Genomic DNA, 17,934 nt, shown 5'->3' on the forward strand with positions numbered 1-17,934 from the left:
TGTATCACTGAACTTTGTGAACCCTTGGATATTTACTTCATAATTATTCCTATGTTAAGCAGTCTGTTAAATTTACATGAAATAATACTAATTATCAGTTAATAGAATAAAGTCATCAAATTAATACTGAGGGTTTTTTTCACTTTCCAGTTAAGATTTAGGCACTTTGCATACTCTTGCAGTCGCCAAAAAAGAGCTGTTTATGATTTAGTAGATCTCACTTTTCTAAATATATTTATTTTCTCGAAAAATAGAAAACTTTAAAACTTTACCCAGGCTACAAAAACCCAGATTAATTTTCATTTTCTGAGAAACAAAAGAATAAAGTACGAAACCATGAAGATAAATGGTAGAAATTAAATCTGAATTACTTCCTTTTCTCATTTTACATTATTGTGATGATCTTCGGAAGAAAAAATCTCTTAGAAGAGATTACAATATATGAGGATTGAAAGAATTTTTTTTATTTGATTGTTGTGAAAATTACCCTTTACTCTACATTTGATCACAACTTCAGAAAAATGGAACTCCCCAATCCGAACAAAAATCTGTAATTGATGCGCATCCTTGTATTTTGCTGTTGGGCTATATTTTATCTGTTCAGGATTAATGATATTAGTTTAGAGCTGCAAAAGTTTCACAATTGTATTTTTATATTGCTTCTTCTTTACTTTGTATATTCTGATGCTCCTCTTATTCTTCTTACCTAAAGCAATTTTTGTACTGAAGAAGTAATTACGTTCGTTATCACACACATTAAACTCTTATGCTTAAAAATTTACTATTTTTAAGTTTTGAACCATTTATTACATTTTCTTTTATCTCCTTTTCAAACAATAATATGTATATTATTTAATGAATCTCTTTCTAATGATACATCAACTTCTTCGTAAAATTAAAGCGTTAAAGTGGAAGCGTAAAGCAACTTTCAGGAAAATAACTAAGTTATGTTTAAATATAATGTAATAATCTAATTATAAAACTGACTTAAATAACTGAAATATGTTTATAATATGTTCGCACATGTAATATGTAATGAATAAAATGTAATATAAAAAATTTAATTTTTTTCTCCTTAAAATTGGATGAGAAGTAATTCGCACTTTATTTAAAAGTATTTATACAGTTAGCTGCCGAGAATGTTACCAATTATTTCACAAGATTATAAGATATTTCTCTCGCCCTTCTTAGCATGCCTTCTAGGTGTGGTGGTCAACACGTTCCACGCGTATTCGAGAGGTCCGTTGTTCGAGTCCCGGCGAGGGCAATGCACATTTTTCATGTGTCCTGCTTCCAAAATTCCAAAAAATAAAAAATAGTGTCTCTACAAGTGGCGCTCGAACTAAAAAAAAAAAAAAAAAAAAAAAAAAAAAAGGGGTGGATGATGATTTTCCATCATCAGGATTTGGCGATTCGGTCTCCTAATTACCAGTCGGCCATTAAATGGGGGGAGTATATAAGGTATTTCTCCCGCCATCTTAGCATGCGTTCATGGTGTAGTGGTCAGCACACTCGACGCGTATTCGAGAGGTCCGTGGTTCGAGTCTGGACAACGGCATTGCACATTTTTCATGTCTCCAGCTTCCAAAAAATACTTAATGTATTTTTGGAAATTTTAGTGAAAAAAAGAGGAAACATTATTTTGCTCGTCTCCACCTGCAGCTATTTATGAATCTCTTATTATTCTTATTGTTTGCCAATATATATTTTATCTCGTCTGCACTTGCGCTTATAAGTTCATAATAGTTTATAACTGTATAATATAGCGATACATTTAAATGAAATCAAAACCACATCTTACGGATTTCTGTATTGTGATGTTCGACGTATACATAAGCTACACTTTTAGAAATCAGTAATTTCATTGTGGGATTTGAAGAAACAACATAAGCGTTCCTCACAGTCCAGCGATAAATTATTGCTAAGACCCGCATATCATTCAGCATTATGTGAATAATAACATAAATAATCACAGATCTATCTCACATTGTTGATAATAATGATTTCTTACTAACATTATTATTCTGAATCTTGGTATTCAACGCGAACTGAAATTCTGGTGAAAGAACCAGATATATGGGCATTTTCGTGGTTGTTCTCTGCACAAGGTGAATTGAACCAGATTTTTCTCTCAGAGTCCTCACTGAGATCATTTTTGACAGATCTCTGATAATTGGGCTTTGCATTTAATACATTAAATCCTAAAGAAAATCCACAGAAACGAGTAAAGCATTTTATTAAGGTATGAATGCTGTAAAGCAGCTATAACTTTTAAGTTTTTACAGCATAATTCAGGACTGAAAGTTCTGAGTCAAGAATTGAATTCATAGCCTAGCTGAACAATATATACAGACTGCATTCCGCAATGTTCAGTTACTTGGAATTTCTTTATTATATGATATAAAAAATCCCTCTTTTTACTATAATATTTATTGCATTTTGATGTATTTGATATGAAACTCAGTTTTACGCTAGAATTAAAGTTTTATATCAGAATAATAATTTTCTTTTTACCTTCAAATCATAAATGATCCATTAGGATCTGAGCATTTTAGAAATAGAGCAATGTTTTAAAAATCGTACAATGTTAAAAAAAAAATTTATATTTCTGCTGAATTTGAAGCAAATGTAATAACTGATATTGAGATTTTCATCAAACTATGGCTAATTTCTTATACTAATTTCACATTTCAAGATCATTTGCCAGTACCCTTGCGGAATTCGAACTATAGAACTCCCGAACTACAAACGAACTTCGATACTAACCGGACATGCTTCCAATTGCATTACGAAGGCACAAGAAAATGATTTACATTCTCCTCCACTTAAAGGACGACTGGGAAGGGGGGGGGATCCAATTGCGAAATCCTGGTAGCGACAAATTATCATCCATCACCTTTTAGATTGAGCGCTAGCTGTAGAATCATCATTAGGTTTATCGACGCAATAAACATGCAAGATTTGGAATTTCCTGCCCGGGATTCAAACTTCGAAATGATGATTTTGATGCTAGCCGGCGAGCTTCTCATTACACCAGGAATGCACACGGTAAGGAGGAAAGAAGCCTGGCCGCCTTTGAGCATTTCTGAAAGAAATGTATGTTCATAAGAAATTAAAGACATTTCTTCCCTGTGTCTTTGTTGTGAAAGACTGCATGCATTTAGCTAATTGAAAGCTTGGTTTCGGTTACTTATGATGGTAGGAGCGTTTTCTTATTATTTTTGCTTAATAACTCTGAAGCAATGTTCAGACTACAATGCCATAGATGATAACTCATCACCATTTAGATTGGCTGATCCAGTTCTTGCTTCTCCCCTCAGTCACCTTTTTACTGGGACAGAAAAAGTAAGAAATTACAGGTATTATATTCATGTGCCTCGTGGTGCAGTGGTCAGTACATACATCCAATAACTGGAACATTCCGAGTTCAATTTCCAGCAATTCTCTTGAATCCAATTCGCAATATTTAAATTCTTGCTCGCCAAATGTTCTAAAAATTAATGACGCTACAACTGAAATCCTCCATATTTGATTTTAGGCAAAGCTGTTTTGCTTATTATCAAACTCATTTTTTTCTTCACATTTGTCATCCGAACTAAACTGATGGACATTAAATTCATCTGTCACCAACTTCGAATAGTAGACTGAGAATGGTCCTGCCTTTCCAACTATTCTTCGCGTTCTTCCTCTTTTTTCCTCGAGATTTTAAAAATACATTTGTTTAAGGAAAGAAATATAAATGCAAACATAAGCTGTATAATGGCTGTTAACTAATTCTATTTGGTTATTTGAATATCGCAAAACATACGAAGGATATCTGTCTAAGGGATGGGGTACTTTCGTGAAGGACTTTTTAAGGAGAACTTACTCATATTCACGTTACACATGGGGAAAACTAGGGGAATGCAACGAGACCGTGACATCGAACATTCAATCTTTTATTTTATTTTTTTTTTTTTTATTTTTTTTTTTTTTCAGAATATATAAAAAAACTTAAAATTTAATCTTAGCCTTTTTTATTAGTTATTGCTGTATAAGCTCACAAAACATCCGAAAAATATGATTTGTCTCTTTGGCTACATAATGATCATAACATATGTAATACGTATTTATTTAATTTCTTCAGTGTTGCTCGCAATTTTATCTATTGTTGAGGAATGCAGAAGCAGAGTTGCACAATACGAACTACTATTTGAAAACCATAACTTTTAAACCAATACGTTGTTGTCTTACTAATGGATGAATATATGGAAAGTAAGAGGCATTTCACAGAAATCAGTACACCACAGCGCAGATCTCAAATTAGACGGGGCGGTCATCCTCTTACTGTTGTGCAGAGCTGGCACAAGCAGAGGAGAGACGTATTCAATTTATTAAGATTCTAATTCTAGACATGCAAGTAATTTATAAGATGATGTTCTCATCGGAAAAAAGAAGAAAAATTGTAAACAAAAAACAGATGATGTACAAAGTCCATTACTTGGACGTTAAAGTTCTCAAGTAGGTTTTTCTCTTGATGCAGGTAGAAGTTCCCGTGTGAGGCTAATAGCTTTGATGTTGCCTCTCCAGCAAATGGTCGTTCTAAGCAGATTGCTTTCATGTTAGGTAGCGGCAAATCAGGCCACCAGCTACCGGATGTCTCCGCAAAGAGATATAAATACTCTTGGCAAAGCGAACCAAAACTGCTCTTGACAGAGCTAAAATACAGGAGAAAAGGTTCCTTTCTTTCCACTCAAAAACTAACTCATTTGCTAACTCTGTCTATGGAGCTGCGTTTCCTGATTTTGTTCAAGATTTTCTAGAAGTATCGGAACAGCTTTTTGAATTCTGCCCGAACATTTTCAGAGCGTCTCTCGACTGGCATGAGCATTTTGATTGTATGTGGGTGAAATGCTTACAGGCAATGCTTATGGCAAAATTTTCACAAGTGTTCTCCTGTTTGGCACTCAAACCTAGGTTAACAAGACAACTATAAACAGATGCGTGGGAATTTGAAGGAAGAACTCCCACGTTCCTGTCTTTCTCGGGAACAAAATAATATTTCTCCTGCCGATCATCATGAAGGAAATAAAGACTTGAGAATGGTACGTGACTGCAGGACACGTTCAGCTTTCCCGAGAATTGCTAAGTTGTCTTTAGGAGATAACCTTTTCTCAATCCTTTGGGGTGGTCGTTAGAAAATAGCTGAAGACGTACTTCAGCCTTAGACAGCATTCAGATGGTAGTACAGCTATCACAGTTGTTGTAGGCATAAGACAGAAAAATCATTAATTAGTAGATTCGTTAACACCTGCAGATCAGAGTTTAAACTGTGTGAATATATAGCTGACTCAGAGAAGTCATCGACCGGATATCAATTCATATTTCTTTCGCTGTGGTTGGTTACTTCTTACACGAACTTGGCATAAAGTTGAACAGTTAGAAGATTTAGACTAAATCTTTATATCAGTTCTTTGGACGCAGCAATGGCTGGTTCCCTAGTAACAGATACTGGGCTTTACCTTGTCATAATGGCTGCGACTTATGACTGTTATGCAGGCGAAACATAGCTAATGATTTTTATACCTTATGACAGGGTTTCTTAAACTGTGGGTCGTGACTGAAGTAGGGGATCGCCAAAAATTTTAGCAATTTTTATAATTCTTTAATTTATTATAATAATTTTACAATTACCAAACATTTTTACATTACAGACGACAAAAAAAAATAAATAAATAAATTTTGACGCATTTTTCTTATAACAGAAACATTCATTTTACTTTAAAAGTGACCTAAAACTGCAGTAGTATATTACAGTAAAAGTGAAGAAACTGACAGTGTCACACATGTGTCGGATTAGCGCAATGCTTATGGGGTTCCCCCAAAATTTCGTAAACATTAGGAGGTCCCCCACCAAAAAGACCCTACCTTATGAAAATAGTGACAGCCAAACTATTGTCCGTGTGCTGCGTCAGACTGTTTTGCGTTAACGCGTATTTTTATCCAAATGGGAAGCACCATCTGTAGGATAAATACTCATACGAATAAAAAACATGCTGTAAACTCGTAATGCTTACAAAACTCGAATCTAATTCGTAAATTCTTTGTTCTTGGTCCTCACTTGCCGACTAGGCTTATAGTGGATTGCACTCATGTAGCACATAGGAATAAATACAAGAAAACCTCAAGGCAGGCAATCTTCAGCCAGCACACACTACATCAGTCTACAAATTTTATCCAATCGGTCATTGGTGAGCCAGAAGACTGAGTAAATCCTCCAAATTCTGGTTGTTTAATGTTCAGCTCGATTATGGTGAATGGATTGGTATCCTGAAATGCGCAGCAGCTTCTGGTAAGTATAGTAAGAGGCAATAGAAACAATCTCTGCTCCACCATCGTTGCATTCGGTATTAAAGGCGAGTTTGACGCCCTTTGATGACAAGATGTCATAATTCTTTTATGGAATTCAGTTGTCCTACAGAGATTATCGGTCTTCTCAGAAGCTACTTTAGATATGTACAAGCCACCGCCGACAGAGGAACAATAACGAAACAACTTAAAAGATGATATCCATAGGGCTCTTGGCTGGATCAAACCTTGTCCAGCCTCATAACAAACGGAGCTTTTAACCACTTTGAAAAATTGGAAGAGAAAAAACGGATGACTTTGTACTTGTGATGATAGATGGAACAGATTTAGAAGAAGGGACATATTCGTAAAGTGGACTAGTTCTCACAAACTAACGATCTTTCTCACTTAGACTAACACACTTCTTAATATTATAAATAGATTATAACACACTTCTTAATATAAATAGAAAAGCTTCTTAATATAAATGGAAAACCTACGTCTACTGGGACTCTATGGACGAAGTGTCAAGGAATCAAAGTATCTAAGAGTCAGCTTTGATAACAGACTTTCTTTCATGTCGCATATATTATGCAAATCAAACAGTAGGTTGGCAGTCTCACAAGCTTAATACAGAAAACAACATCACGTGCTTCTCTCCTCCTCATTACCTCAAACTGTAGTACAAGTTATTACTGAAGTCCTAATTGAGGCCTGAATTTTACTGAGGCCAAAGAAGAGGTAAAGTGTGAGACCAGGAGACAAAGCATGCAGCGCTTCCAGCTACTGCTCGCAACCAAAGAATACCGGACTGTGCCCACATTCGCGCAAGTCCTAGCAATGGTGCCTACCTCTGACTTGACTGTAGAGTAAGAAGAAACAATTGCCGACTTCACCAGTGACGCGATTTCACCAAAATGCAAAATTCAGAGGCTATAAGGGCGGACTTTGAAAAATGATCCTGCTCTCTTGGGACATCTAATAATCGGCGCCTTGAGCAGGCATATGTCAGTTACACCACTATCTATTAGAACAGATGCATTCACCAATTTTACTGATGTTTCAAAGACAAGCGGAGACAGGCGGCGCGTTTTGTGAAATAGGAAATAATTTTCAAGCTAATAAATCTGTTTTTCAAGCCGAATAAATAGTTATTAAAGCAACCATCCAATAAGTTACTAACCCCAAGAAAAAAAGTTTGGATTTTTACCGAATCCTTAGCCTAGCAGCAATCAGAAGGCATATCAAACAAGGCGAATATGTCCAGGATATTAAGCGTCCACCGTTCAGAAAGACCGAATTCAGATGAGTGTCCATGAGTTCTGTCCTAAAATAGGAACAGTTCTAAAAGCCACAAGAGGAGTTATAACACACTTCCTCATGGTTCATAGCCGTTTCTCAGCTATCTGAATCATTTCAATAAGGCAGAAAATTAGATCTGCAACTGTGGAGAAGTAGGTGACCCAGATTACTATCTCTTCCATTGTTCTAATAAAGTTCCATTTGATATGAAGAAGCCGGTTGAGGAGCACAAATTATATTGGACTGACGGCGTGTTTGAAATAATAATAATAAAAAAAAAACCGCTATGCAAACTTAGAGGGATCATAAAATACTGTTCAGAAAATTATCCGTTTTCACCTACAATCCAATGAGACAATAGTAGTTTAGGATCATGGATCAGAACTACTTCCTAGTTTATAAAAGTGAACACTTTAAATAGTGAAAAGCTCAATGTTTCAGGGCACAGAACACCCTGACCTGAGAATTGGTGATTTTTTAATGCAATAGAGGATTGTCACTCTTTGTTGACTTCATACAATTAAAATCAATACTGTCACGAATAGACGTACACGACCTCATGTGTACTAGATACTTATCAATTGTTTAATTTTATACGTTGTAAAACTGTTTAATTTTATACGTTATAAAATTGTTTAATTTTTTTAAGTAAAATATTTGCATTTACTTGTGTTCTTGTCATTCTACTTACTATGTGCAAAGGTGGTTCGAAACAGGTGTCATCTTCACTCATTAATATTACTTTCTAAATGTTTTTGCGTATATTTACTTATTTTCATTTAGCATATCTGTATTAGTGCTTAATGAATATTACTGTTTCCGTTTTCTGTACGAATTTATTTATTACATCGCCTACAGTAGTGAGATCTCAATTTGAGGAGCTCTAGTCTCATACTGCATTCTTGCATAAGTATAGTAGAAGATATTACACCTATATTTTAATTTCATTTGTAACTGTATTTCACATATTATAATTTGTGTCTTTGCGTTCTGTCTTAACTGCATTATACAGTCGCACAGAATTGTTTCAAGTAACAGGAACCTGCAGAGTTTTCCTCCACAAGACTTACACATAGGGTCTATGTTTGAATTTTGAAACCAAATGTTTTTTCACTTCAATAAAGAATCTTGTTTCAGTCAGAGCATTACTTTATAACTTTTGTGGAATGTAATAATATGAGACTCCCAAAATATTTTCTTTGGGAGAGTTTATATAAATAATTGTCATCTGATTGCAAACCTAATCTTTTGATGAGTTTTTCAGATAGCAGATGGCTTTTTTCAGAATATTATTAAAACGCCGGGAGGCTTACCAAGCTCTAGGATCGGTGATTTTTTCTGGCTGTGTTAGTGTTAATTTTATCCTGAAATGCTTTGAGCTTTCTTGCATAATAGGTGAAAAAAATTCTGTTAAAAAAAAAAAAAAAAAAAAAGAAGAGAAAGAGGGGCAGGGGGACCTCTTAAAGTTGGTCAGTCAAAATATATTGTGCCATTTTTAGATGCCTTTTAGTAGAATACATACAATAGGTAAAAAGGACAAATTAAATGGTGCACAACGCTCTTTATCATTAACGAGATAAAACTAGTATTCTTTCATCAAAATTAGCGTTTTTTCGTTTAAGTAAAGACCCGTCTTTGGTGTGTTGCTTTTAATTTATTAACCAGCTAGTCCTTTCATTAGGATTTGAACTTGAATCGAAATATCAGTATTTGTTGGTTTTATCCACTTGGGCAGAGGAGTCACTCTGCCCATCTTTTTCCTTAATTTTAATTTTGAAAATATTCTAATAATTGTATTAAACTGCTATAAATTGTTTTATTTCTTGCCAAGAGCACGCCAGTTTAATTACCTATAAATCCCACTTAATTTAAATCATTTTTATTAAACTATCTTTTGAAGGAGAGGGTTTAAATGTAGAATTAAGACCTTTCTTTTCATCCTATAGTTACGAGATGAGAAATAATTATCTAACATAATTGTACTATTAGATATTTCCTAAACCAGGTGATAATACGTTCCTTTTACTCCTCTCTCTCATTCGCCTTATATGTAAAATGCTCTCCATGACAAAAAAGAGGGAGTAATAATTTTTCGGCAGTTTCCTTTTTAATGTCTCTGAGGATGTTTTATTCACACGCTGAATTTGTGTATCTCGCCCTCCAGTGATCTAATTATCCAACAACGTGACTGAAGTACTTCGTTCAAATCGCATTTCGCAACTGTTTCTGTTTGTTGGTGAGCGGAGTGAAGACCACCCCGAGTGAGATGTAGATGGAGTCACGACTGACCCTGAGGGCGACGACGACTAATGGATTGCTGTTTGGGAGGACACCCCTTCCTCTCCGGAACCTAGGAAGTGTCTTCCGAATTTTAACCAAACTTGTTTCTGTGGTATTCACGCATTCGTCCGTCGTCGAATGCCATCCCTTCAGAGCAAATTGTGGACAAAAGTCGAAGAGTCGGAAAAAAAAATCATATTCCGGATACTGCCGAATGAATCTGAGAAAAGAAAAAGAAATAGCATCAAGAGAACCGAAGGGATTACGAACGGCGTTAAGAGTTAAGCCCAAGTGAAACGAAAGTCACATAAGAAAAACGGCATTCACAAAACTATGTGTGAATTGGTTACAACCTAATGATGCATCAATTTTTTATTTACATTTCTTGCTTCAGTTAGTTTTGTCGTTCATGTGGATAAAGCTTGAAGCTGTCATTTTTCGAAGAAAACCCCTGCGTTTTCACGTATTTATTGTCTAGTAAAACAGAAGATATTCACGCTTCGACTTTAAGAAATGCTTACAATAAGCTTTCAGGCTAAATGGTCCACTGAAAAAAAAAAAAAAAAGGGGGCAAACTATGTCTTGAATAATTAATAATTTTCTCTGTTAAATAAATGTATAAGGTTCCACGAGGAGTAAATTCATGATGGAACTCTATTGTAGCAATTTTTAGGTGCAATCCATAATAATATTAAAAATATGGATGATATAATAAACATAATGAAATTTTGAAGCTTTATCCGCACGAACGACAAAACTAACTAAGTAAGAAATGGATGTACAAGATAATAGTACTAGTAGATAAAGCTGGTCAGTCTCTCTAATGCACATATTTTTTATTCTAAAAAAGGTTTGTGACATCAGCTACGAGAAGGGTAAAAGGTACTCTGATATATGTTTAATCTGCAGTTTATACTATATTTAAAAATCATTATTTTGAATTATTGCATATGAGACAGTGACATCTGGTTTTATTTTTACAATTTTGATAGATTACGCCATGATGAAGTCTTGCACTGCTTACAGTTGTACCTACCACTTTCAAAATGAAAACGAAACAGCCTAAGTATTTATCATGAAAAAGGGTTTCATTAGTGATAGTATGGTAACTGATGAAAATTATTAATAATATTTTATACCTTTTCCTTTTTTTCTGAGTCAATAATGAAATATTGAAATTTCGTAATGTTATTCTGCATTTATTAAATTTGAAACAGATGTGCACAAGTGAAATTAGTAAATTGAAATATATAGGTACTTTCTGATTATCTGATCTCTGGTTTCAACACTCTGTAGAACTATTCTGTTTTCGGTGTTTTACGAGCAATATACCATGAAGTTTAGTAGTAGTAGAGTTAGTTACCTTCTTACCACTATGGAATACACGCGATAGCAGCCAACCTTATATGAGCATACCATATACAATTTTCAGTACATGTGGATTTTCATGCTTTGTATTCAACTAAACAGTATCTACCGGGTATAAAAGTACAAATATCGGTCATATAAAATTTTATTTTTTTAGCTTTATTTTGTTTCTTATAAAATGCTTCTTTTTTCATTATTTATGACCAGAATAAAATTTATATGACGTAAAGATAAGTAAACAAACATTTAGCGTCAATTTATAAATTCGCCAATTAGTTAGAAACATATTGTGCGGATGCAGATAACCAGAAAAGGCGGATAACTATATCAAAGTTATCTGAGTTCAGTCTAAAGCTGCAATTTTGCTTAAAATTATTTTATATTTTAACCTGCATGTGTATTCCATGGAATAAGGTGACTCATATGTTAAATTTATTTATTAAATTATTAGTAGCATGTGTCTATATTTAGTTCATTTTAACGATGTAACATGGAAACAGGCTTAAAAAATGCCTCATTGATGCTGTCATCATGCTGTCATTGATGCTCAGGCAGAAGTGAACAGTTACAATAATTATTGCCATTGCATTTTTTTCCACTCTTATGGATGTTGCCCAATTTCTCTATGGAATCAAATATTATTGCCTAATGCACAATATATTATTATTACTATAGCTATAGTATCATCTGGCATTGCTATATATTAAACAACTCGTTTTAAATATATAATTTTGTTTTATATTTTGAACTTCTAAAAGAGCCTTTCTTAAATTAACAAACCTCTCATGGCTGTTTAGCTTAAAATTGTTTTTTGTGTTAAAGTGAAATTTGCATACTAAGAACATAATGCAACTTTTCTTTCATATCTTATATAAATTTTTATATTATTAAAAATATTTTTTAATCTTTTGAAATTTTAATGGTAAACTCTTTTTTAAAGTGTTAGATTTTAAGGGAGAGAATTTGTTTAAAGAAGAAAGTAAACTATAAACTTCAGAGCAGGATATTTTTTTCACATTATGCCGAGTTACAAGGCTATTCATTAAAAAGCAATATTTAATAATCTTAAATGATCTTAATGTTACAGGTAGACTTTCAAGTAACAATCATTTTAATGCCTTGAATGAGATGCTTCCTATTTCAAGTTTGCCTCACCCATCAGAGAGGAAAAAACTTGCAACAGTTGTTACTTATGATAACGTTTAATGTTTTTCAAGATAATGGAATTATTTGTTTCATTGATGGTAGCAAGTTAGGTAGAAGGGTTGGCCTTGCATTTGTTATTACGAAAATGGTAAAGATAATGTAATGGTCCAAGATGAACTATCAGATGAATGTTCTATGTTCCTGGCTGAATTTCTGAGTTTTAAATCTTGCTCTTAAATAGATACAAAATTGTTGCCATAAGCGTGAAAAGTTTGTAAAGATTCTCTTCTACGTGATATGTTATTAACAGAAAAACTGGTGATGAAAATTCACTTATCTTATAAAGACTTGATCTTCTAAAGTTAATTGTAAGTAAATCTACTATCGTATCATAAAAAGCATTACTTGAAAGATCAATCCTTCATGGTTTGACTTCAATTATTGCAGTCTCATAGTCTTTTCAGAGTTTCATGTCTTATTTCTGAGCCTATATTATATTGCTTTGAATTCTGCTTTAGTTGTATTTAAAAATCTAATTATTCGTTAATTTTAACTCAAATTCAACAACAATCATTTTTGACGTTAATGAATACAACTGAAAAATGCAAAAGAGTTCCAATAAATGACGAATTTTTGTAATCCGTTTCTTCATATATATAGTATGAACAAAAATCTCTGTTTTTATTATAAATAATTTTCTTTTACCTTTTTCTTTTCTTAGCACGTGGTTGCTGGTATGCGTCGCCAATGCAAATGTCATGGAATGTCTGGGAGTTGTACTGTGCAAACTTGCTGGATGCAGCTGCAGTCTTTCAGGGCAGTAGGAGAAAGTCTCAAAGACAGATTTGATGGCGCTTCAAGGGTCCTTGTCACCAACAGAGGGAACGTAAGGCGACGAGCACTTCTCAAGCCTTACCATCCAGAACACAAACCTCCTTCTAAGAAGGATCTTGTCTATTTCGAAAATTCACCGGACTTTTGCGATCCAGATCCTGCGTTAGGACATGCAGGAACTACAGGTCGTGTGTGCAATGAATCATCCCAAGGAGTTGACGGCTGCGATCTCATGTGCTGTGGTCGTGGTTTCAAAACAGAGAACAGAGAGGAATTGTCCAGATGTAATTGTACTTTTCACTGGTGTTGTCAAGTTGATTGTAAGATGTGCAAGTCACGAAAACTAGTACACTCGTGCTTATGATAATAGTCTGTAAGTCGATCCCTCGGTTGCTGCATATGTGAGTGTATAATCTTCAAAACTTGCTACAAAGTAGCGAAAGTGTTGATTCTGAATAAACTGCAAATCTGAGTTTTCATGTAAAAATTAGGTTTATTGTGTGTTAAAACTCAGGGGAACCTTATAAAAATGCTGAAATGTTTGCAGTGATACTCAAAACGCACAAACACTTTTGTGTTCCCTAGGGCTCAAGATTTTACAGCCGAATATTCAAAAACAAAAGAAAAAAGGCGATAATAATATAGAAAATAACTGTACAATTAATGAAATTAAAAAAAGTTACAGTGGAAATCTTCTTGCCCTGAGATACTTTTGAATTCATTCAAATGTTTATTAACAAATTGGCGTAACCAGAAAAACCTAAAGGTTATTCATATTGTACTGTAATGCATGGAATATGACATAATGGGTAGGTTACAGTCATCAGTTAAATATTATTGTGCTTTTTCTAATATAATGTTAAAAATTTTTAATGAATATTTAATACATTCTCTGCATTTATTGACAGTAAACGCTTGCTTATTCCTCAGCACTTTATACAGTAAACTGCTATCATTGTCAAACGTTTCCAGGCATTTGCAGTCATAACTAGCTTGCAATTTTTACTGAAACAAAACTTTTAACTGAATGATGTTAGCTAGTGCCAACTATAATCGTGATCTTTGCTTATTAAGCGCCCAAATTAAATTCAACAAAATACGTTTCTGTACTGATGTTTGAAAACTAGCCTGGAATGATTTACACATAAGGCAACTTTCATGTTTGTAGATAATGTTAATGATGATTTTGAAATAATTATGTTTAAGCTGTTTTCATTTTGATATGCTACAGTTCTGTGATAGTAAAATAAGCAGGAGACCCCATGGCCATGATACAAGACATACTGAAACTGCTTAATTCTCCAAGTGAATACATATTTTAAGATAAGAACTTGATGATCACAGATATGCATCACTAACGATATGCTGAAAATATTATGTCTGTATTATGCTGTAGTAAAGAATCCTTTGTTTATCTTTATGCATTGAACTGTGGGAAATCATGCATAGATAGGTATTTTTAAGACATTTTTTGGACGCAGTATTGTGTTTCACCCTATTTCTGGCTAAGGGAATCAACGTGTATATACTTGCCTACAACTCTGTATATTTGAATTCCAAAAGAGAGGCATAAGATATAAATATACCACCAGGCTTGGATTCTTTAAATATTTATTAATTTGAAAAAGACTCCAACTTTTTGCTTAAAACAATTAAGATTATTAGTGTGCACTTAACTTTGGATATGCCCTTAACTATCATGCGAAAATCGGAATTATTGAAATTATGTAATCATATTGACTAAATGCTTTCTCCTTTTACATTCTGAAACTTTGCTTAGGACTTCATAAATTGTAGCATTTGCATGAGTTAGTAATATGTAAATTAGTTGTGCAAATTCCTGTCGTAATACAACCAGAAATGTATGTTATGTGTATACATATACATGTGTAGCATATTTAAAAAAGTACCTTATGCTTAAAATACTGTAAAAATCGGTAATAAACTGTTAAATTAAGTTTTGTTTATTTCATTAAATATAAGGGTGTGTAAAATTTTTGCGACAAAATGTGCTATTTCATATTTATTTTTTAAAAACAGCTAATGCATTTTACTTCGTAAACAAAGTAAGTTTACTCTTTTCATATTACTTATATTTTTAATATTCTTGAAATATGAGCTTCAGATGAGATCTCTACATTAGCTTTGCTTAGAAGCTCATCAGAGTAGGATAGTTGGAAAATTCTTTAAAAAAAACATATTTTCCGTTAGTTAATTGACTACATTTGTTCTCAAAGATGGCAACTTTTCATGTCTATCCCATCATATAAATTATGAAATTAAACATTAAAATCTTTCTTAACTTTCAAAAGCATACGTACAAATACTTTCCATCATTTATATTTTTCATTGGTATCTAACTGCAACTGGAAAGTTAAATGAAAATGCTATCTACTTGTATAACTTAAATTATTTCATGTCGCTTTCTTCGCGTAAATTAAGTACAAAAATAGATCGATCTCCATTTGAACCCTTCAGCCATTAAGTAGAGTAAAAGTATTGAATATGTGTCTTACTAATAACTGTGTGTCGTTATAGTTTCATAGAGTATACCTGCGAATTATGTTTTAGAGTACGCATAATAAGCCATATATCAGTAAAGAATTAAATCTCGGCTAGGGCATTTTGGAATACAGATTTTATCACAAACAGTCGTCCAATACAAAATTAAAATACAAAGAAAACTTATATAGTATATGCAATATATTCCTTTATTGTACTGACAAAAGAAGTTTATCAAAGTGTTTCACTTGTCACTCTCAAGGTAGAATTGCTTATTATCACTATGTTCAATAGCGATAATAAACAGTTCTAACCATTTATCAGAAGCGAAATTTCTTCTGATCGTTTATCAGAAAAGGATGTTATCCACTGGTTATCATTAATTAAGTAAAATTTGCAAAAAGGACGATAACTCAAAAAATTACATGTAGAATTTAATGAAACTGACCTACAGCATACAACACGTAGTAAAATAACAGGAAAAAAATTACCAGGCAATTATGGTATTATAGAAATTAGCATATGTATAAAATGAACAAATTAGATGTTTTAGTCCGGTGTTGAAAATACCTTCAATATGGAGTATGACCTCTCCTAGGAGCAATGCAGCACACACAGAGATGTGTGATGCTGTCAGTAATGTAGTCTATCAGTTCCGTAGCAAGTGAAAGCTATTTGTTCTTGCAAAGCAGTTGCAAGGGTCTAAAATCGATGATTGAAAGCAGCTATAAGTCTTCCTAAAGCATCCCGAACATGCTCGATAGGATTCATATACGGTGATCGAACTGGTCACTGAATGTTTTGCTGGAGGCAATCATCCACGATACGAGCCCTGCGCAGTCTGGCGTTGTCGTCCTGAAGCAGAAAATCATAAGTTATTGCTCCGGCATAAGAGTGCGCATAAGTATCAAGAAAGTCATCTCTATAGGCCTAAGCATTCTATATGGAGAGAGATGGAGGTCTGTGCGTCCACCCAAAGAGATACCACCCAATCACAGATACTGCCTTCTCCCAATGCATCTCCCTCACCGATGTTTGATGGAAGGATAATAACGGTTTTCAGGTTCTCTTAAAATCAAATAACGCCTACTATCGCTTTGGAGACCAAACCTCGACTCATCCATAAAGACAACAGCCCTCCATTGATCAGCCGTCCAGTGGACATGTTGACATGCTCACCTCAAAAGTTCCGTTCTATGACGTGACGCGAGCGGCATGCAAATGGCTGGTCGTTTCGTATACAGACATTCTTCGTAAAGCCTTCCATACACAGTTGACGTTGACACCAACGTCAGGTGGCTGCTACAAAGGAGGATCTGAGTTAAGTCTGAGTTACTGTTCTGTTCTTTCATAATGATAACAACAAATATCGGTCATCGGCGCTCGTCGTAGCGATTGATCGTCTTTGGCTGAACCTCCCGGATGCCGAATCTGTGGTTAGAAATTGGTGTCAAAGTCTATGACCCGCAAAAGGATTCACGTTTATTCATGCGGCTACTTCTACCTGATTTTATTCTGCCTGTAGTCTCCCCGATAATTCTCTATCGCAGTTCTTCGAGCAAATAATGCCTGAAGATCATTGTCACAAATTATCTATCTTAGATTTCTTATCTCAGTATCACATCGAAATTTCTAGGCCTGCTTTCAAATATGCAATTTTATGCTCCTCGCAGATGATATATTCCGACTACAGCGCCACTAATTTGCATACTGTAGTTTCATTCAGCAACTGCTATTAGATAACAAATTCAAATTTTATACGGATTGGCTAATTTTTAATTTAGTTATGGCTATTTTTGTAATTTTTTCTTAATTTTTGGAAATCTGTTTATTATAATACGAACATTGGCCTAACATTGTGATCTTACCATATCATTTTCTCTTCAAATAATCTAACTATTTGCTTTCAAGCCATACTTAATCTTGAAGCCTAATCACGAAGATAGTCTGCTTATCGACATATTGCTGTAATTTACTTCCGAACTGCCTTTATGATTTCCTTAATAATTCAAAGCTTTCGTTTACAGGCATCGAATACGTCCTCAGAAAAAGTAAGCAGTAACTGCGAGGTTTGGTGAGTGCTCTAGGCCTTTTGATATCACAACATGGTGATATTAGACACGACGGAAAGAAGTTATCCAGTACTCATATGGATGTCCTTCATCTGCAGGAAGG

At 34.1% G+C, this 17,934-nt stretch overlaps 1 protein-coding gene across 1 annotated transcript in view; it reads left to right on the forward strand.

Annotated features, from left to right (window-relative positions):
• wg (Wnt family member 1 wingless) overlaps positions 1-15,214 on the forward strand; it is a 109,383-nt gene extending 94,169 nt beyond the window's left edge. Inside the window, exon 4 of the mRNA XM_035362382.2 lies at positions 13,145-15,214. Within this exon, the coding sequence (XP_035218273.1) occupies positions 13,145-13,621 (477 nt within the window). The 3' untranslated portion in view covers positions 13,622-15,214. The remainder of the gene's footprint in view (positions 1-13,144) is intronic.
• The last annotated feature ends 2,720 nt before the right edge of the window (positions 15,215-17,934 follow it).

Source organism: Stegodyphus dumicola, chromosome 2, assembly GCF_044657685.1.
Source record: "Stegodyphus dumicola isolate Sdum_Otavi_A_Nest chromosome 2, ASM4465768v1".
Taxonomy (NCBI): Eukaryota; Metazoa; Arthropoda; class Arachnida; order Araneae; family Eresidae; genus Stegodyphus; species Stegodyphus dumicola.